The sequence below is a fragment of the Canis aureus genome, chromosome 19, assembly GCF_053574225.1.
Source record: "Canis aureus isolate CA01 chromosome 19, VMU_Caureus_v.1.0, whole genome shotgun sequence".
Classification (NCBI taxonomy): Eukaryota; Metazoa; Chordata; class Mammalia; order Carnivora; family Canidae; genus Canis; species Canis aureus.
The window spans coordinates 48327712-48349024 of record NC_135629.1 but is presented as its reverse complement, the minus strand read 5'-3'; the positions used below and the strand labels follow the sequence as shown (position 1 = coordinate 48349024).

Genomic DNA, 21313 nt, shown 5'->3' with positions numbered 1-21313 from the left:
TCAATGTGATTCATCATATCAGCAAGAGAAAAAACAAGAACCATATGATCCTCTCATTGGATGCAGAGAAAGCATTTGACAAAATACAGCATCCATTCCTGATCAAAACTCTTCAGAGTGTAGGGATAGAGGGAACATTCCTCGACATCTTAAAAGCCATCTATGAAAAGCCCACAGCAAATCTCATTCTCAATGGGGAAGCACTGGGAGCCTTTCTTCTAAGATCAGGAACAAGACAGGGATGTCCACTCTCACCACTGCTATTCAACATAGTACTGGAAGTCCTAGCCTCAGCAATCAGACAACAAAAAGACATTAAAGGCATTCAAATTGGCAAAGAAGAAGTCAAACTCTCCCTCTTCGCCGATGACATGATACTCTACATAGAAAACCCAAAAGTCTCCACCCCAAGATTGCTAGCACTCATACAGCAATTCGGTAGCGTGGCAGGATACAAAATCAATGCCCAGAAGTCAGTGGCATTTCTATACACTAACAATGAGACTGAAGAAAGAGAAATTAAGGAGTCAATCCCATTTACAATTGCACCCAAAAGCATAAGATACCTAGGAATAAACCTCACCAAAGATGTAAAGGATCTATACCCTCAAAACTATAGAACACTTCTGAAAGAAATTGAGGAAGACACAAAGAGATGGAAAAATATTCCATGCTCATGGATTGGCAGAATTAATATTGTGAAAATGTCAATGTTACCCAGGGCAATATACACGTTTAATGCAATCCCTATCAAAATACCATGGACTTTCTTCAGAGAGTTAGAACAAATTATTTTAAGATTTGTGTGGAATCAGAAAAGACCCCGAATAGCCAGGGGAATTTTAAAAAAGAAAACCATATCTGGGGGCATCATAATGCCAGATTTCAGGTTGTACTACAAAGCTGTGGTCATCAAGACAGTGTGGTACTGGCACAAAAACAGACACATAGATCAGTGGAACAGAATAGAGAATCCAGAAGTGGACCCTGAACTTTATGGGCAACTAATATTCGATAAAGGAGGAAAGACTATCCATTGGAAGAAAGACAGTCTCTTCAATAAATGGTGCTGGGAAAATTGGACATCCACATGCAGAAGAATGAAACTAGACCACTCTCTTTCACCATACACAAAGATAAACTCAAAATGGATGAAAGATCTAAATGTGAGACAAGATTCCATCAAAATCCTAGAGAAGAACACAGGCAACACCCTTTTTGAACTCGGCCATAGTAACTTCTTGCAAGATACATCCACGAAGGCAAAAGAAACAAAAGCAAAAATGAACTATTGGGACTTCATCAAGATAAGAAGCTTTTGCACAGCAAAAGATACAGTCAACAAAACTCAAAGACAACCTACAGAATGGGAGAAGATATTTGCAAATGACATATCAGATAAAGGGCTAGTTTCCAAGATCTATAAAGAACCTATTAAACTCAACACCAAAGAAACAAACAATCCAATCATGAAATGGGCAAAAGACATGAACAGAAATCTCACAGAGGAAGACATAGACATGGCCAACATGCATATGAGAAAATGCTCTGCATCCCTTGCCATCAGGGAAATACAAATCAAAACTACAATGAGATACCACCTCACACCAGTGAGAATGGGGAAAATTAACAAGGCAGGAAACAACAAATGTTGGAGAGGATGCGGAGAAAAGGGAACCCTCTTACACTGTTGGTGGGAATGTGAACTGGTGCAGCCACTCTGGAAAACTGTGTGGAGGTTCCTCAAACAGTTAAAAATATACCTGCCCTACGACCCAGCAATTGCACTGTTGGGGATTTACCCCAAAGATACAAATGCAATGAAACGCCGGGACACCTGCACCCCGATGTTTCTAGCAGCAATGGCCACGATAGCCAAACTGTGGAAGGAGCCTCGGTGTCCAACGAAAGATGAATGGATAAAGAAGATGTGGTTTATGTATACAATGGAATATTACTCAGCTATTAGAAATGACAAATACCCACCATTTGCTTCAACGTGGATGGAACTGGAGGGTATTATGCTGAGTGAAGTAAGTCAGTCGGAGAAGGACAAACATTATATGTTCTCATTCATTTGGGGAATATAAATAATAGTGAAAGGGAAAATAAGGGAAGGGAGAAGAAATGTGTGGGAAATATCAGAAAGGGAGACAGAACGTAAAGACTGCTAACTCTGGGAAACGAACTAGGGGTGGTAGAAGGGGAGGAGGGCGGGGGGTGGGAGTGAATGGGTGACAGGCACTGGGTGTTATTCTGTATGTTAGTAAATTGAACACCAATAAAAAAAAAATTCCATTCCCTGTAGAAGAATAAACTAATTCTTAAATATGTAAAAAAAAAAAAATTGACAAACGATTTGTTAGAACGAAGAAAAAGGGTAGGGGAGAAAATGCAAATAAGTAAAATCAGCAGCAAAAGATCACAAGAAAGGTAAAGAAATTGGTGACAGAAATTGTTCACATACAGTATAACATTCATGACAACATTTTTAAAAGGGGAGATATTAAGTCTAGGGCAATGGAAGGAGTAATATTTGTAGGCAGCACTAGAAGTTTTCAAAGAGAAACAGCAAAATAATCCAATTAAATAATATAAAATCTGCTACTACATTCTTCACTTCAATTAATAAAACCCTTAAAGATGGACACCAAATATGCCACATTTCAATGAGTAGATGTACATCATCAAAAATATATTTTCCACAGTGAAATATGGTGTGGTTAAAATTTTTACTTCATCCTATTTCAGGTCTTCCCTGATACTGAGCCCATGTCAAGTCACTTGGTTTATGCAAATTTTTCTTTCTGTAGATTATACTTGGTTTGTGTTTTTCTTTTTCCTTTTTCTTTTTTTTTGATTTGTGTTTTTCATAAGCAATTTTAGCCTTACTCTTCTGTACGAGGGATACTGTGGATGCTGAGCTGATAAGAGAACAAGATGCTAATGAGGATCACAAAGCCCCATGACTAGCTACAAAACAAACTAGTAGGTTAAAGACTATATTATCAGGAAAAGCATTTAAGGTACTAACATAAAAAGAATGGCAGACTCAGAGTGAAAAACTGTGCTCTTAGAGTTTCTTCTACAATAAAATTATAAGAATGGTCTCAGTGGGCAATGTAGTTTATTTCATAAAACTAGGACAATCCATCACTGTATGGCACAAATGGGAATCTCCAAATTGTTTCTGATTCAGAGTTGGAACTAATATGGAAATTAAGAAAACAAAAAAGAAAAGTTTAATAAAGGAGTTAAACTTTAGAAAAAGTGAAACGCCAAGTTACAGATAGAGGGATTAGGTTCTTAATTCATGAACCAATTAAAGAACCACGATTTCTGGCTGTTAGGCATTATCTGGCAATCACAGATACTTCTTGAAAAATGACTCTTTTATGGCTTCCTTCTGAAAAATACATTTAGAACCCTCTTTATGTCTCTGTTCCGCAGGCTGTAGATGAAGGGGTTCAGCATGGGCGTGACAACCGTGTACATTACCGAGGCTTCTGCACTTGAGTGGGAGCTCTGGGTAGCAGCAGAGCTAAGGTACACTCCTAGGCCCGTACAGTAAAATAAGGAGACAACCGAGAGGTGAGATGCACAGGTGGAAAATGCTTTATACTTGCCCTTAGCTGATTGTATTTTACGTATGGAGGAAACGATCTTAGAGTAAGAGTAAAGGACCCCAGCCAGGGGACCACCAGCCAGAAGCACAGTTGCAAGATACATCACCATGTTGTTGAGAAAGGTGTCAGAACAGGCAAGTTGGATCACCTGATTGAGTTCACAGAAAAAGTGGGGGATTTCCACCTCTGTACAGAAGGACAGCCGCAACACCATTAAGGTTTGTAACAGGGAATGCAAGACACTCACGACCCAGGACACCAGAACCAGCAGTCCACAGAGCCCAGGGTTCATGATAACCATGTAGTGCAGGGGATTACAGATGGCCATGAATCTGTCATAGGCCATCACAGTCAGAAGGAAGTTGTCCAAACCTACAAAAAGTAGGAAAAAGTACATCTGCATGATGCAGCTTTTATATGTTATGACTTTTTTCTTTGCGTGTATATTCATCAGCATCTTGGGGACAGTGGTGGAGATGAAACAGATTTCTACAAAGGAAAGGTTGGCAAGGAAGAAATACATGGGTGTGTGGAGGTGGGAATCAGAGCTGACAGCCAGGATGATGAGCAGATTCCCAAGTATGGTGACCAGGTACATGCACAGGAAAAACCCAAAGAAGAAGGGTTGCAATTCTGGTTCCTCTGAAAATCCCAGAAGAAGAAATTCTGAAATTCGGGTATCATTCTTTGGTTCCATATAGGCAATGCTACTACTAAAATAAGAGAGAAAGAGCATGACATAATCATAATCATGCATTACTAACCTGGCAGGTACATTATTGTTTATATTCTTCTCTCAAAAAATTAATGTTTATATTTGTGTAGAACACCATAAAAATACTAAAAACTAGGAATATAGGGAAACTATCTCAAAATAAGCCTTTTATGATGGGATGCCTGGGTGGCAGGCATGAATGAAGTGGCAGTGGTTGAGTGTCTGCCTTTGGCTCAGGGTGTGATCCTGGAGTCCCTGGATTAATTCCCATATCAGGCTCCCCGCATGGAGCCTGCTTCTCCCTCTGCCTGTGTCTCTGCCTCTCTCTCTCTCATAAATAAATAAAATCTTGGAAAAAATCCTTTTATGAAAAACCCACAGCAAGCATGATACTCAATGGGGCACAGTGAACATTTTTCCTGTATGGTCTAGAATAAAGCAAGGATGACCGCTTTCATGATTTCTATGCAAAATAACACTGGAAGTTCTAGCCAGAGGAACTAAAGAAAGAAAAATAGTAGGTGAGAGGGTAGTGCAAAGCTGCTCTCCTGGAACTCTGGTGGGAAAGGAAAGAAGGAAAGAAAAGAAGAAAGAAAGAAAGAAAGAAAGAAAGAAAGAAAGAAAGAAAGAAAGAAAGAAAGAAAGAAAGAAAGAAGGAAGGAAGGAAGGAAGGAAGGAAGGAAGGAAGGAAGGAAGGAAGGAAGGAAGGAAGGAAGGAAGAAAGAAAGAAAGAAAGAAAGAAAGAAAGAAAGAAAGAAAGAAAGAAAGAGACATCCAAACTGGAAAGGAAAAAATCAATTAAGTATGTAGATGATGTGATCTTATATGTAAAAAATCCTAAAGATGCCACAAAAACACTAATAAAGCTATTAAATTAATTCAGTCAAGTAACTGGACACAAAGCTAACTCTCAAAAAATCATATATATATATATATATATATATATATATATATATATCCCTCAAAAATAATATACATTATACATATGTAGTGAGCAATCTGAAAGGAAAAAAAATCCCATCTATGTGACATCCAGAAGAATAAGGCAATCACTTCATACCAGTCAGACTAGCTAGTATAAAAAGACAAGAAATGACAAGTGTGGGTGAGAATGTGGAGAAGATGGAACCCTTGTGCACTGTTGGTAGGAATGCAAACTAGCACAGCTACTGTGGAAACAATGTGGAGGTTCCTCAAAAAATTAAAAATAGAAATACCACATGATCAAGCGGTTCTGCTTCCCAAAGAAGACAAAAACACTAATCAAAAATATATATGCACCCCAAGTTTATTGCAGCATTGTTTACAATAGGCAAGATATGAAAGCAGCCCAAGTGTCCATTAATAGATGCATGGACAATGCATCTATTGATGGACAAATAAGATTTGTGTATATATATATATATATATATATATACACACACATACAGATGAATAAAGATTTGCATATATATACATACAGATAAATGGATACAGAAGATTTGTATGTATACATATACATACAGATGAAATTTTATATACATTTTAATATATACAAGTTTTATATACATTTGTATACGTGTGTGTGTGTGTGTGTGTGTGTGTGTATGCACTGGAATATGACTCACCCACAAAAAAGAATGAGATCTTGCCATTTGCAACAACATGGATGGATCTAGAGGATGTTATACTAAGTGACATAATTCAGACAAAAACAAATACCATATGACCTCACTTACTTGTATAATCTAAAGAATAGAACAAACAAACAGACAAACAAAAACAGAAAGCAAACTGGGGGACACCTGGGTAGCTCAGAAGTTGAGCGTTTGCCTTCGGCTCAGGTCCTGATATCGGGTCTGGGGGGGATTACACATCGGACTCCCTGTGAGGAGCCTGCTTCTCCCTCTGCCTATGTCTCTGCCTCTCTCTGTCTCTCATGAATAAATAAATAAAATCTTTAAAAAAAACTGGTACTTGCCAGAGGGTAGGTGGAGGGGGAGTGGTTAAAGTGTATTAAAAGGTGCAAATGAGATGTTGCCATTTGCAACAACATGGATGAATCTAGAGGGTATAATGCTAAGTGAAATAAGTCAGTCATAGAAAGACAAATACCGTATGATTTTACCTAAAATTGATACTTAAGAAACAAAACATGATCAAAGCAAAAAAGAAGCAAACCAGAACAGACTCTTAACTGTAGAGAACAAACTGCTGGTTAAAAGAGGGGATGTGTGTGGGGGGATGGGTGAAATAGGTGAAACAGATTAAGAGTACCCTCATCGTGATGAGCACTGAGTAATGTGTACAACTGTTGAATCACTATATTGTATACCTGAAACTAAAAAACACTGCATTGAATTATATGGAAGCTAAAAATTAAATTTTAAAACTACAAAAAAAAAAGTCTTTAAAATTACCAGAAAAATCCCCCAAATAAAAAATAAAATAAAATAAAATCTACAGCCAAATCATGATTTTGACATCCTGGCCCAGATCAGTCTCTGTACTGGGGTTTGTCCTGGGCATTGTACAACAAAACATGAGAGACTCCTAACTCTGGGAAACGAACAAGGAGTAGTGGAAAGGGAGGTGGGCGGGGGGTTGGGGTGACTGGGTGATGGGCACTGAGGCGGGCACTTGGTGGGATGAGCACTGGGTGTTATGCTATATGTTGGCAAATTGAATTCCAATAAAAAAATAAAAATAATAATAATAAATAGTAAAAGAAGGCATTTATATATATAAATAAATAAATAAATAAATAAATAAATAAATAAATAAATAAAGCCTCCCCAATCAGACAGCCTAAAATGTCTCTGGACACTGCTCAGTGTCCCCTGCAGGACAAAATTGTCCCTGGTGGAGAACCAGCATTCTAACTCAATCTCAAAATATTTTTCTATAATTGATATAATAGCAATTTAATGAGAAAGAATATGAAAAATCCTCAAAAGGTGTAAATGACAAAAAAATACTATGCAATCACTGAAATAATGAATTAGCATTTATTGGTTGATGGAGGCAAGTCCGTAAGGTGCTATTGAGGGAGACAAGCTATAAAAAATAGACTGCATGCAAGCACAAAGACCATTTACGGGATCCCTGGGTGGCGCAGTGGTTTGGCGCCTGCCTTTAGCCCAGGGCGTGATCCTGGAGACCCGGGATCGAATCCCATGTCGGGCTCCCGGTGCATGGAGCCTGCTTCTCCCTCTGCCTGTGTCTCTGCCTCATTCTCTCTCTCTCTCTGTGACTATCACAAATAAATAAAAATTTTAAAAAAAGAAAAGGGAAAAAAAACAAAGACCATTTACAATGTGCATAAGATTCTGTGCATGAATTTGTATAAAACTATGAATATTTTTGTGTGCATAATATAGAAACATTAGTTTTAAAAGAAGCTAAGAGCTTATGGAACAAAGGGTAGCAATGAGAATGAGACTAGCTTAGGCATGGAGCTGTGTCAAACAATTGCCTGAAACACAATGACAATCTAAAACTGATTTGATAGAGAGGTATAAAATACTATTAATGTAATGACATCTACATGGGTCACTAATGGGAGGTTAAAGTGCTAAAGACTTGAAATCAGGGGAGCTGACTGGCTCAGTTGGGAGAGAATGTGGCTCTTGATCTTGAGGTTGTGAGTTCAAGCCCAATGTTGGGGTAGATATTACTTTTTAAAAACATTAAAACTTAGAAATAAAAGAATATAACAAAAAGTCTTTTTTTAAATGGGTAGGGAAAAAATAAATAAAAGTGGGTAGGAAGCATTATCTAAAGTTACGATTTCATCTTATATAAAGATATATTAGTTCATATTTGTTTAGTAATAAAAGGTGAATGTTAATCAAACGATAAAGAAGAATACCTTCCAAATGATGGCTGCAGGTGACGTGACTTGGAGAAATAGATCTAATCACAAAAAGCCTAAAAGTACAATGAGGAATAATAGAAATGTGAAGGCAGTTTGGAAATACGTATAAATGGTGATCTATTTATTCAAATGATGCAGAACCTTCTACACTTAAATGTGCAAGAGGGGGGAGGAAAAGACCACATGATAAGTTTGAGTACACAAAATACATTAACTTTCCTACTACCCTCTAATACATCTGTATATACATAAAGGAACTGAAGATCAAACAGCAAAGTTAGTGGGAAAATTCCAATTCTTAGATTTGAAAAAATGTAATCAAAAACAGTAATATAAACACTCCACCAAACAAAAGCACAGAACTGGCACAGACAATTTGCAACAGAGAAAGCAAACATCTAAGAAACCCAAAAATATACTTATGCTCACCAGTAAGAAAATAATTGCAACATTAAGCTTTTTTTAGTATATCGCTTTTCACCTACACGTTTTAAAAAAAAAATTGATTGAAATACCCAGCTTGAAAAAGGACACTGTGAAATGTATGTCTCATGACCCATGGTCTGTATCTTTCTCATCAGTATGGGAACATACTCAAATTTTTCTGGCTTAAAAAGAACAAAAGGAAAGCCCTCAATTGACTGCATGCCCCTTGTAGCTAATAGCCTATATCTCTATTCCCCTTAATAGCAAATATCTTAGACTCGTGTTCTACTCCTACTGAGACCACTTGCTGCCACCCATCACCACTATTCCATTAACACTAGTCAACTCTCAACAGTTTCCCCTGAATGGCTGATTTAAATGTTTACTTTTCTTTTTAGGATCATAAATAAATGATTCATTAGTTAGTCAAACAAGCCAACAGCTACAGTGATGTCCTGGTGCTGGGCTAGGCTGGACTGGCTCTCAGGTGGCTTCAGGTAAATGTTCTCACCCTTCCACTATCTCTGGCCCTTTCCTGCACTACCTGCTGGGTTTTTGGACTCACCTGTATGGGGGTCTCTGTGGGGAAGTCCAAATTCTTCCCTCCATGTTTGATGATGGACACTGATGCTCTGCTTTCCAACGATACAGCAGGAGTCTCCTAGCTAGACTTAGGACTCCAGAAGAAATACCAGTGTCTCATTCAGCCCAAGGTTGTTCCTGCTGAGGGACAACAGCAAAAGAGATATTAACAGCTTCTCATCTGCTCTTTAGGCATATTTCCTTCCTGTTTCTCCAACCCCTGGGCACATCATTCCCTATGGGACATTGTTCTGCACAGATGGACTTTTTTTCCTGTAGTTTCCTGTTCCCAAGAGACCAGCTTATGAGTCAAGTGAATCCAGTTCTTACTGTCACCTGAACTCACCTGCCTCCCACAGAGCTGATCTCCTAGCATCTTATTTCCAATCCTGAGTTAAAGATTTCTCCAAATCTAAAAGTGAAGAGCTTTTCTTCACTAGGATCCTTGGGTCTCACCCAAATATTGACTCATGGTAGGAAAAGCCCTGGTATCTCCAGAAGATTGTCTCGGGAACCCCAGGGTCACAGAAAGGACGGGAGTGCCTGAGCCAACAGAGTTCTCAGGCGTTGGAGCAGAGAAACCAGTACAGTCAGTGAGCCCAGAAGAGGGCTCTCAGCTCAGTTTGCCATCAGCCATGAAATGTAGCAGGATCTGATGACCAGTCTCCCAGTGGGGACCTTGCAAATGGCAAAAACACCCTGGGAGGGGTGGCTTGGGTGGGCACCGAAAGAGTCTGCAGAGTTTGGTGCACACAAAAGTGAAGACTGCTTTTCCCTAAGGGTGCACTGAAGAGTGGGACTAAGGATCTTTCAGCTTCAGGGCTGGAGATCAGGGTACAGCCATTTTTATCATCTAAAGAGGGAGGGAAATCCTCAAGGAACAAAAGCCACATAGAGCAACCAGAAGCAGCTTACACTGAGCCTCCTCACAAGAGACAGTGCAACTCTGCTCTGGCAAAGATACCTGAGAATTAGCAGAGCAGGTCCCTCCCTCAGAAGACAAGCTTAAAGATCAGACAAATGCCAAATTTACAGACCATACAGAATTGAAAAATTCCAGAAGGGAGAAAAAATGGGTAGGAAATATCAGAAAGGAAGACAGAACATGGAAGACTCCTAACTCTGAGAAACAAACTAGGGGTGGTGGAAGGGGAGGAGGACGGGGAGTGGGGGTGACTGGGTGGCGGGCACTGAGGGGGCACTTGACAGGATGAGCACTGGGTGTTATTCTGTATGTTGGCAAATTGAACACCAATAAAAAATAAATTTATTATTAAAAAAAAAGAAAAATTCCAGCGCCAGAGGAAAACAATATAGTATTTGAGGTTTTTTTCTCATGAGTCTTTTATCTCTTAGATTAAAATTTTCCTTTTTTTTCTTTTTTTTCCCTTTCGACAAGTTTCTTATTTAATCAACTTTTTGTCTTTAATCCTTTTTTTAGTTTTCATTTTTACATTTACATTTTATAGGTATAGTCTTCATTTGTGGTTTCCTTTCGCTATATTCAATGTTATTTTTGTAAATATATCAGTTTTCCATTCTTTACACATGGGGGATTTAGGGTCTTCTAACAAACAGACCAAAACACACCCAGGACCAATTGGATCACCTTGTTTTGTCCACCTGGAAGATTATATTCACTCTATTTTCCCTTTTTTTCTTTATTTTACTTTTCTTTTTTTTGTTTCAGAACTCACTGCATTTGTCTAGTGTATATTTCACTAACATGGTGGTTGATATTTTTTATTTTGTTCTCTCATTCATCCATTCTTCTCTGGGCAAAATGACTAGAAGGAGGAATTCACAACAAAAGAAAGAACAAGAGGTAATACTCTCTGCCACAGATCTAATTGATATGTATATAAGTAAAATATCAGACCTGGATTTCAGGATAAAAATTATAAAATTACTACCTAGGCTTGAAAAAAAGCATAAAAGACACTAGGGAATTTCTTAGTGCAGATATAAAATCTAATCAGGCAGAAATTAAAAATACTTTAGAAGAGATGCAGTCTAAAATGGATGCTCTAACAGCGAGAGTAGATGAGACAGAAGAGAAAGCCAGTGACATAGAAGACAAGTGGATGGAAAGGAAGGAAGCTGAGGAAAAGAGAAAAAAACAACTAATGGACCATGAGGAGAGGCTTCAAGAAATCAGCAATACCATAAAGCTAAACAATATTAGAATTATTGGGGTCCCAGAGGATAAGAGAGAGAGAGAGAGAGAAGGCGAGAAGGCCAGAAGGTATATTTGAGCAAATCACAGCTGAGAACTTCCCTAATCTGGGGAAGGAAAGAGGCATTCAAGTGCAGCAGCCACAGAGAACCTCTCCCAAAATCAGTAAAAATACATCAACACCCCAACATATAATAATGAAGCTTTCAAATTCCAGAGAGAAACAGAAAATCCTGAAAGCTTGAGACAAGAGGTTCTTAACCTACAGAGGTAAGATCATTAGACTGGCAGCAGACCTATCCACAGAGACCTGGCAGGCTAAAAAGGGCTGACATGATATATTCAGGGTAGTAAATGAGAAAAACATGAACCCAAGAATAATTTATCCAACAAGGCTGTCATTCAGAATGGAAGAAGAGATAAAGAGTTTCCAGGACAAACAGAAACTAAAAGAACTGTGATCACTAAACCAGCCCTGCAAGAAATATTAAAGGGAATCCTGTAAGCAAAGAGGGAGCCCAAAATTAACATAGATCAGAAAGAAACAAACTACAGAAACAGGACCATTATAGGTAATACATAAGCATTAAACTCTTATCTTTCAATAGTTACTCTAAATGTAAATGGGTGTTATTCTATATGTTGGCAAATTGAACATCAATAAAAAATAAATTTATAAAATAAATAATAAATAATAAATAATAAAACTTGAACCCCTAAATAAATAAATAAATAAATGTAAATGGGCTAAAATCTCAATCAAAATACAAGCTATCAGGATTTTTAAAAACAAGACTTACCATATGCTGTCTACAAGAGACTCATTTAAGACCTAAGACAAACATTATATGGTCTCATTCATTTGGGGAATATAAAAAATAGTGAAAAGGAATAAAGGGGAAAGGAGAAAAAATGAGTGGGAAATATCAGAAAGGGAGACAGGACATGAAAGACTCAACTCTGGGAAACGAACTAAGGGTGGTGGAAGGGGAGGTGGGCGGGGCATGAGGGTGACTGGGTGACGGGCACTGAGGTGGGCACTTGATGAGATGAGCACTGGCTGTTATTCTATATGTTGGCAAATTGAACACCAAAAAAAAAATAAAAATAAAAATAAAAAGATGAATGAATAAAGATGTGGTATATGTATACAATGGAATATTACTCAGCCATTAGAAACAACAAATACCCACCATTTTGCTTCAACGTGGATGGAACTGGAGGGTATTATGCTGAGTCACATAAGTCAATAGGAAAAGGACAAACATTATATGGTCTCATTCATTTGGGGAATATAAAAATTAGTGAAAGGGAATAAAGGGGAAGGAGAGAAAATGAGTGAAAATATCAGTGAGGGTGACAAAACATGAGAGACACCTAACTCTGGGAAACGAACAAAGGGTAGTGGAAGAGGGGTAGACGAGGGGTTGGGGTGATTGGCTGATGGGCATGGGGGGGCCACTTGGCAGGATGTATGCTATATGTTAGCAAATTGAACTCCAATTTAAAAATTTTAATATAAAAATAAAAATTATAAAATAAAATAATATAAATTTTAAAAAAGACTATAAGTGCTAACCTCAGCAATCAGACAACAAAAAGAAATGAAAGGCATTCAAGTTGGCAAAGAAGTCAAACTCTCACTCTTCACAGATGACATGATAAATTATGTTGAAAACTCAAAGGCTCCACCCCAAAATTGCTAGAACTCAGACAGCAATTCAACAATTTAGTATGATATAAAATCAATACACAGAAATCAGTTGCATTTCTATACCTTAATAATTAGACCAAAGAAAGAGCAATTAAAGAATTGATCCCACTTACAATTGCATCAAAAACCATAAGATATCTAGGAATAAACCTAACCAAAGAGGTAAATAATCTATACTCTATAAACTAGAAAACACTCATAAAAGAAATTGAGGAAGACACAAAGAAATGGAAAAACATTCCATGCTCATGGATTGGAAGAGCAAATATTGTTAAAATGTCTATGCTACCAAAAGCAAACTATACATTCAATGCAATCCTTATCAAAATACTATCAGCATTTTTAATGGAGCTGGAACAAATAGTCCCAAAATCTTTATGGAACCAGAAAAGACCCGAAATTGACAGAGGAATGTTGAAAAAGAAAACCAATGCTGGTGGCATCACAGTGCCAGATTTCAAGCCATATTACAAAGTTGTGATCATCAAGACAGCATGGTACTGGCACAAAAACAGACAAACAGATCAATGGAACAGAATAGAGAGCCCAGAAATGGACCCTCAACTCTATGGTCAACTAATCTTCCACAAAGCAGGAAAGAATATCCAATGGGGAAAAAGGACAGTCTTCAATAAAAGACAGTCTTTTCAGTATTGGGAAAATTGGACAGCCACATGCTGAAGAATGAAACTGTACTATTTCCTTACATCATACACTATTTTCTTACACCATACAGATACTCAAAATGATTGAAAGATCTAAATGTGAGACCAGAATCCACCAAAATCCTAGAGTAAACATAGGCAGCAACCACTTTGACCTTGGCCACAGCAAATTCATGCTAGACACATCTCCAACAGCAGGGGAAATAAAAGAAAAAATGAAGTATTGGGACTTTGTCAAGATAGAAATCTTCTGCATAGCAAAGGAAACATTTAACAAAACTAAAAGGCAACCTATGGATTGGGAGGAGATACTTGCAAATATCATATAAAATATGAGCTAGTATTCAAGATCTATAAAGAACTTATCAAACTCAACACACACACAAAAACAAAGAATCCAGTCAAAAATGGGCAGAAGACATGAACAGACATTTCTCCAAAGAAGTCATACAAATGGCCTGTTGATACATGAAAAAAAAAATGCTCCATAGCACTTGGCCTCAGGGAAATACAAATCAAAACCACAATGAGATACCACCTCATACCAGTCAGAATGGCTAAAATTAACAAGATAGGAAACAACAAATGTTCATGATGATGTAGAGAAAGGGAAACCTTCTTACACTGTTAGTGGGAATATAAGCTAGTACATCCACTCTGGAAAACAGTATGGAGGTTCCTCAAAAAGTTAAAAATAGAGCTATCCTATGACCTAGAAATTGCACTTCTGGGTCTTTACCCCAAAGAAAAAGTGTAGTTATCCAGAGGGGTACCTGCACCCCCTATGTCCATAGCAGCAATGTCCACAATAGCTAAACTGTGGAAGGAGCCCAGATGTCCTTCAACTGATGAATGGATAAAGTATATGTGGTGTATATATAATGGAATATTACTCAGCCATTAGAAAGGATGAATATTTACCACTTACATCAACGTGGATAGAACTGGAGGGTATTATACTAAGTGAAATAAGGCAATCAGAGAAAGACAATTATCATATGGTTTCACTCATATGTGGAATATAAGAAACAACGCAAAGGATCATAGGGGAAGGGAGGGAAAAACTAAATGGCAAGTCATCAGAGAGTGAGAAAAACCATGAGAGACTCTCTAGGAAACAAACAGGGTTGCTGGAGGAGAGGTCAGTGCGGGAATGGGGTAACTGGGTGATGGGCATTAAAGAGGGCATGTGATGTGATAAGAACTGGGTGTGTGATGCAACTGATGAAATTATTGAACACTACATCTGACACTAATGATGTACTATATGTGGGATAATTGAATTTAAATTAAAAAAGAAAATAATAGTAAAACCATTAAAGGGGGGACAAGGAACCTAACAAAAGATACTGTATTATCCTATTTATATGAGGTAACTAGAGCAGTCAGATTCATAGAGACAGAAAGGATAATAGTGATTACCAGGGCCTGTGGGCAGAAAATGGGGAGTTGTTTTTTGTTTTTTTTTTAACAATGACAGCGTTTCAGTTTTGCAAAATAAAGCTGTTCTGTGGATGAACGTGGCTGATGGTACACAACAGTGTGAATGTACTTACTATCACAGAAATGTACACTTCAAAATGAATGAGATGGTAAATTTTATTATGAGCATTTTGTGAAAATTTTAAATTGAAGGAAGAATAAGTCAAACACAGATCCCTTTACCTGTGTAACTCTGGAAGAATGGATAGAAAATTTTTATTGTGGGACCCCTGGGTGACTCAGTGGTTGAGCATCTGCCTTTGGCTCAGGGCATGATCCAGGGATCCAGGATCAAGTCCTGCCTCAGGCTTCTTGCAGGAAGCCTGCTTTTCCCTCTGCTTATGCCTCTGCCTCTGTGTGTGTGTGTGTGTGTGTGTGTGTGTCTCATGACTAAATAAATAAATAATCTTTAAAAAAAGAAAATTTTGATTGCTATAATACAGATACCTAGAGTGTTTTTTTTTATTTGTATCTCCAGATTACTTGGATTTGGGAATTATCAAATTCACATATAAAATTAGAAATCTAAGACATTAAAAATGAACATTTTTTAAAAGTATTTTTTTTCACTCAGCATAATACCCTCCAGTTCTATTCATGTTGAAGCAAATGGTGAATATTTGTCATTTCTAATGGTTCTGTAATATTCCATTGTATACATAAACCACATCTTCTTTATCCATTCATCTTTCAATGGACACCAAGGCTCCTTCCACAGTTTGGCTATTGTGGACATTGCTGCTATAAACATTGGGGTGCAGGTGTCCTGCCATTTCACTGCATCTGTATCTTTGGGGTAAATCCCCAGCAGTGGAGGTGGGCATGGGGTTGGGCTGACTGGGTGACGGGCACTGAGGGGAGCACTTGACGGGATGAGCACTCAGTGTCATGCTATATGTTGGCAAATCAAACTCCAATAAAAAAATACAAAAAATAAAAAATAAATAAAATGAATCTCTTGTAAGCAGCAAAAAAAAGTATATTTTTTAAATTTTTACTTAAATTCTTGTTAGTTATTCTAAATTTAACTATCTTTCTTCTATGCTAGTCTCCACACATTTTTTATTACAACTGGATAAGATTAGAAGAATAATAATCAAAATAACTATATGGACATCTTGCTATCTGAAATCAAATTGTTCTTACCATTCAAAATTGAAGAACTAAGTAGATCTGGATAATAAGGGGTTATTTGTTTTTAAGATTTTATTTTTAAGTGATATCTACACCCAATATGGGGCTCAAACTTACAACCCTGAGATCAAGAGTTGCATGCTCTTCCAACTAAGCAAGCCAGGCACTCCTATTTGGTTTTTTTTAAATCATCTTCATTAGGAGAGATATGTTGAAGTTCTTGAATATTTATGAGTAAAATTATATCCTATCTGGGAATTGCTTTAAAATAATCCTCCTGTGGTGACTAGGAGTAGAGTGGCCTGGTTACTAAGGAAATAAGACAGGCCATGGGCTAATAATTATTGAAGCTCAATGATGAGTACATGGATGGGAGTTCATTAGTATCTTCTCTCTATTTCTGTATGTGTTTGGATATTCCATAATTAAAAAGGGTTTTAATGGTCCCAGTGGGAGGGGATACATTCTTCTGACATCAAAGATAGCCCCAGGAGGACACAATTGACTGAAATTTATCCATTTTGATTACAATCTCCAGATTCCTAGCAGTTATCCTGCCCCAAGATTACAACAACAGAAAATTTTATTTAAGAGGAAGCTATGAGAATTCAGCATGGAGTTCATTAAAACTTGTCCCTCAACTTCAGTCCATAAGTCTGAGGAAAGACAGAAACCCTCTCGTGCCTCCCAGAACCATCACCCTGGTCCAGGGATCCATGCCTGATGCCATCTTCCTGATGTGGAAGGCACAACTGCTGCCTCCACCCTTCACCTGCCTGGGAAGGCAGGATTCCCAAAACACATCCTGTAGATGGCTCCATCTTAGTGGGAAGAGCAACACAGCACATTCTTGGGAAATGAAATGAGAGGGAGGAAAAGCAGTTTCCCTATCTGCACAGCCAAGGGTAAGGAAACTGAGAAAGTCTATACATTCGAAATGATTCAATAATATTGAAGTGTCCAACTGGCAAACCAACCAGGAAGCCTCAGGTTTGACAGCACCCTCTTCTCTATTAGCGTGTACTTCATTCTGTGCTCGTTTCAACATTTCCACAGTCTTCCCTCTCCTCACAGGAATTGTCCTAGTTCTCTCCTGGTGGTTTTGGGCTTCCCCTAACACCATACCTAGTGCCCAGTCTCCCTCTGCTCACCCTAATGGTACTTGTACAACAGAGGGACCATACTCCTCACAGACTCACACACTCAACAAGCATTACAGCCACTCTATTGTCTCTGCCATGTGCATGAATGATGGCAACCCTCTCATTCCACTTGTTTCTGTAGAGATGAAAAGAGACCACTCAGAAAAGGTCATCATGGTTCCCGCACCTTGGAAGTGTTCATAAATATTAGTTACTGTTGTATTACTTAAAACTCTTCAATGAGTTTCCAAATGTACTTGATATAAAATATATAATCTTTAATATCATTTTCTGAGCACCTTCAATGAGCCAGCCCCTGGTCTGTGTATGTTACATTTTCCTACAATTTTGAATACGCTATTTTTCCCATTGTGTACCTGTTTATTGCTGGAACTAGAGAAGAAAAGGAGACATGTTTGTTTTTAAATCTAGTCTTATCAGAATGACTTCTTAGTTGTAACAGCTTTCCAGCTGATTTTATGTAACTGATTACATCACCTGAGAAATGTGATCAATTTACTTTTGCCTAAGACATAAACCTATCATTGCTTTTTCTCTGGTTGTATTGGTTTGAATGGCATAGTAAAAGGCAGGCATACTTGTCTTCTCTGTGAACTTCTTGAGGATTCCTCAAATATTTTCATGTCAGGATTGATATTAGCTGATCATCAAGGGATCCATTTTATCATAGTTAAGAAATACCTGTTTTTGTGTCCTCAGACCCGTTCTCATGTAGTATATCTAGCATTTAAAAAGATCCTGTTAGGAGCACCTGGATGACTCAAATGGTTAAGCATCTGCCTTCAGATCAAATAGTGATCCTGGAATCCTGGGATGGAGCCCCACCATGGGCTCCCTACTAAGGGGGGTCCTCTACTCCTTCTCCCCCCACCCCACTCGTGCTCCCTCTCTCACTCATTCTCTCTCTCTGTCTCTCAAATAAATAAATAAAATCTTCTTTAAAATAAAAAGATCCTATTATATTTGAAAGATATTTTTCTATTCATTGGCTCTATTATGATGAATAAATTACCAATATGAAATGCTGGTTGCTTTCCAGGGTTGACTGCTACCTGGTAATGGTATTTGGTTTGCTTGATCAATTGCTGAATATATTTTATTGCTATTGTCTTTGGGCTTTTTCCTAATATGCTAAAGAGATTAATCTGTGATTTTTGTTATATTGCTCCTATCATAGAAGACTGTTGGTTTTTGTATCATGATTGAAATGGCTTTAGAAAAAAAAAAGAAATGGCTTTAGAAAACCACTGGGACATTTATTTTTACATGCCTCCAAATAATTTTCATTTATTGTAAATACATTTTGTGAGACTTCCAAGTAATTTGAAGGTTTCAGTAATTTGGCATCATGTCTTTCTGGGAGGTAAAGTTGGTTGATGGCTCAATTTCTTTGATAATTGGTCCATTATACATTTTATTTTATTTATTATTTTGAGACAGATAGAGAGAGGCAGAGGAGAGGGGCAATGGGAGAGGCAGAATCTTAAGCAGGCTCCATGCTGAGCCCCACTCTATCTCACGATCCTGAGATCATGACCTGAGCTGAAATCAAGAGTTGGGCACTTAAACAACTGAGCTACCCAGGCGCCCTAGTCCGTTAAACATTTTGAATGGTCAAGTGAGCAGCAAATATCATGACATTATCATAGCTTATGGAAATTATATATAAATCCAAACACTTTTTATTTTGCATTATTAAAATGATAATAAAACCTATTTTTTTATTATAAAGAAAATATTCTTTTATTATATTTAAAAGTAAAGCATGAATTAATTCAAAGATATCTAAGAAGGCTAAGGTTAAGTGATCAGGTGTCAGTACAGTTGAACAATTGAGGTCAGCTCTGAGTGCAAAATCAGCTTTTCATATAGGTTTTCCAGATGGTGGTGGCAACACGGGGGAATTTGACAGCATCTGGAAACCCCAAAATGACAAACAAGAGAGAAGAAACCATTAAGCAAATAATTCTCTCCTCAATATCAGGCTCAAGGTAAAGATGATTATGCTTCTGAGTTGTTTGTTGGTCATTGACTTAGTCTTGCTTCTTGTGTTCTTGACAGACACTCTTTTACATGGAATTGAGAAACCACTCAGGGCTTCCAGTGTTTCTCCTCCTGGGATTTTCTGAGAAGCCAGAAATTCAGTCTGTTCTCTTTGGGCTGTTCCTGTCTTTGTACCTGGTCACTGTCTTTGGGAACCTGCTCATCATCCTGGCCATCAGCTCAGACTCCCACCTCCACACCCCTATGTACTTTTTCCTCTCCAACCTGTCCTTTTCAGATATCTGTTTCACCTCAACCACCATCCCAAAAATGTTGCTGAGCATCCAGACTCAGAACAAAGTCATTACCTATGCAGGCTGCATCACACAGATGTATTTTTTCACAGTTTTTGGACTTTTGGACAATTTACTTCTGACTGCAATGGCCTATGACCGTTTTGTGGCTGTCTGTCATCCCCTGCACTACACAGTCATCATGAATCCTCAGCTCTGTGCCCAGTTACTCGCCCTGACCTGGCTCATCAGTGTTCTGGGGGCCCTTCCTGAGAGTTTAACCATGTTGCGACTCTCTTTCTGTGCAGTCGTTGAAATCCCACACTATTTCTGTGAACTCCCTGAAGTCCTAAAGCTTGCCTGCTCTAATACCTTCACCAATAATGTCGTATTATATATTGTGACAGGCGTTATGGGCTTTTTTCCTCTCGCTGGGATCCTTTTCTCTTATTCTCGAATTGTCTCTTCTGTATTGAAGATCTCAACAGTGGGAGGAAAGTATAAAGCATTCTCCACCTGTGGGTCTCACCTCTCCGTGGTCTTCTTATTCTACGGAACCTGTCTGGGGGTCTACCTCAGTTCCACCTGGACACATGCCTCTGAGACAGGGATGTTCGCCTCAGTCCTGTATACCGTGGTCACTCCCATGATGAACCCCTTCATCTACAGCCTGAGGAACAGAGACATGAAGAGGGCTCTGAGAAAGCTTCTCTGTAGCATGTCATCCTCCCAATGACAACAAGAATGACCCTGTTCCTGGACAAGTGTGATCAAGGACAACGGAACAGGGTACTTAATAATGTGGACTCTGAAATTTCCCTGACTGGGTTCAAACGCTGGTGCCACCTTCAATAGAGGATGATCTTGAGAAAAATGCTCAACCTCCATGCACTTCCACTTCTCCGTGGTCCTAAAACAATGCATGACTCAGGCAGGTGACAAAAGGATTAAATAGAATAATATGGTAAAGCTCCAGCACAGAGAATGCAAATGGCAAGTCCTAAGTAAATTTCAGCTATTGTTACAGAAAAAGAGATAATTTTTTATGATGTTCCAGTTTTTTGTTCCTGTACTATTAAGCTAGTTTCTCTTCCTATATGCTGTCCTCCATTATGACTAAGTCATAAAGCTCAGTGCTCCTAGGAAGAAAGAGATTTTGATGTAGGCAGAATTTCTCAACTTTGGCATTATCAATATTTGGGGCTGGATGATTCCTTGCTATGGAAGCTGTCCTGTGCATTGTAGCATGTTTAGCAGTATCTCAGGCCTCTAAACACTGCGTGCCAGTAGCATTACCAGCCAAGCAGCAACAATTTAAAATGCCTCCATATATGCCCAAATGTTCCACTGGGATCAAACCACCCCCCACTTGAGAACCACAGACGAGTGTCTTCCTCTTTTTCTTTCAAATTTTTAATTTAAATTCTAGTTAGTTAACATATGGTGCAATATGGGTTTCTAGCCCATTTTCCACCCACATCCTTCCATCATCCCTCAG

The 21313-nt window shown here is 38.3% G+C and overlaps 2 protein-coding genes across 2 annotated transcripts; one reads left to right on the top strand and one right to left on the bottom strand.

Annotated features, from left to right (window-relative positions):
* Positions 1-3393: 3393 nt before the first annotated feature.
* Positions 3394-4384, bottom strand: LOC144289324 (olfactory receptor-like protein OLF4). Its single transcript, XM_077857480.1, has one exon. It carries the CDS (start codon positions 4381-4383, stop codon positions 3394-3396), a length of 990 nt encoding a protein of 329 aa, XP_077713606.1. The 5' UTR covers position 4384.
* Positions 4385-19612: 15228 nt separating this feature from the next.
* Positions 19613-20551, top strand: LOC144289322 (olfactory receptor 7C1-like). Its single transcript, XM_077857479.1, has one exon. The coding sequence runs from the start codon at positions 19613-19615 to the stop codon at positions 20549-20551; it is 939 nt and encodes a 312-aa protein (XP_077713605.1).
* The last annotated feature ends 762 nt before the right edge of the window (positions 20552-21313 follow it).

What these genes read in the sequence shown, in the direction of transcription:
- LOC144289324 (XM_077857480.1), bottom strand. Translation starts at nt 4,383, where the DNA reads ATGCATGATTATGATTATGTCATGCTCTTTCTCTCTTATTTTAGTAGT.
- LOC144289322 (XM_077857479.1), top strand. Translation starts at nt 19,613, where the DNA reads ATGGAATTGAGAAACCACTCAGGGCTTCCAGTGTTTCTCCTCCTGGGA.